At 11.9% G+C, this 1,421-nt stretch overlaps 1 protein-coding gene across 1 annotated transcript; it reads right to left on the minus strand.

The window, feature by feature from the left end:
• Positions 1-362, minus strand: PGSY75_0018500 (hypothetical protein; the record flags this gene model as incomplete). Its single annotated transcript, XM_018783329.1, has 1 exon — positions 1-362. A coding segment is annotated over one exon (362 nt), but the record flags the coding sequence as incomplete, so codon positions are not given.
• Positions 363-1,421: the final 1,059 nt, after the last annotated feature.

Genomic DNA, 1,421 nt, shown 5'->3' on the forward strand with positions numbered 1-1,421 from the left:
TTATTATTATTATTATTATTAAAAGCATTAGAGAAAATATTATTAGTATTATTCTTATATGTTATATCATTTTTTATGATATTCTCTTGGTTATGCTGATTATCTTTATTTATTATATTTGGCCTATTTCTATAATTATCTTCTTGTTCCTCTATCATATCCCCATTTTTTTTTTCTTTTTCTTTTTGTTCTATTTTCTTTATTGTATCATTATTATATAATACATTAAAATTATTAATACATAACTCAGAAGTCACATTATTATGAATATTATTTATTTTATTATTATCTACGTTGAATACATTTAATTCTGCATTTTTTATAAAACTAAGTTCTTTTTCATTTTTTATAATATATTCCATAATTATATTTTCTACATATCATGGCCCGGAATAAAAATCAAACAAAAATAAAATAAATATAAAAATAAATATATATATATATAATATATATGTATATATATATAAATATATATATATTATATATATATATTTATTTATTTATTTTTTTAAAAAAGCCACAAGAGGTCTCTATATATATTATATTATATATTATAATATATATATTGTCAATACTTAAATATATGACCTTAATTATTTTTTTAAATAATAAATATAAAGAATATATATATATATATATATATTACATATATAATATTATATATATATATTTTTTATTTTTAAAAATTAAAAAAAAAAAAAAAGTATGTATATATTATAAATAAAATATATATATATATAATATATAACATATATTATATTTGTTTATTTATTCGTACTTATATTTTATTATGTATATATAAATTAATAAATATAAAATATTATTTATTTTTTATTTTTTTATTTAAGCGCATATCAAAAAGAAAAAAAAAAAAAAATATAGTATATATAAATAATTATATATATATAATATATATAATATTTTTTAATGGGCAATATTTTATATATATATTTATAGAGCATGCAACGTAATATTAACAAGGCGGTAAAATATTTATTATATAAATATATATATATATATATATATTTTTTTTTATTTATATTAAAATAAAATGAATACAATGAAATGTAAATAATGACTCTTCTTTTTAATTTATATATTTATTTATTTTTTATTTTTTATTTTTTATTTTTTTTCTATGTGTATTTAAAGAAAAAAATAATTTCTTTTTCTTATATATATGATAACAATAATTTTGAATTCTCAAATGTGATAAATAAAAAATAATAATTAATCATATGAAAATATAATACATATATATTATAACATATATGTTATAATTGTATATATTACATATCTCTTTAGTTTTGAGTTACATCTACATGTATTTATTTTATATTTTTTTTTTTTTTTTTTAATTTTAACTAAATAAGAAAAAAAAAATAAAAAAGAAAAGAAAAAAATTACAAGTCTATAAAAAT

This window comes from Plasmodium gaboni, assembly GCF_001602025.1.
Source record: "Plasmodium gaboni strain SY75 chromosome Unknown, whole genome shotgun sequence".
Taxonomy (NCBI): Eukaryota; Apicomplexa; class Aconoidasida; order Haemosporida; family Plasmodiidae; genus Plasmodium; species Plasmodium gaboni.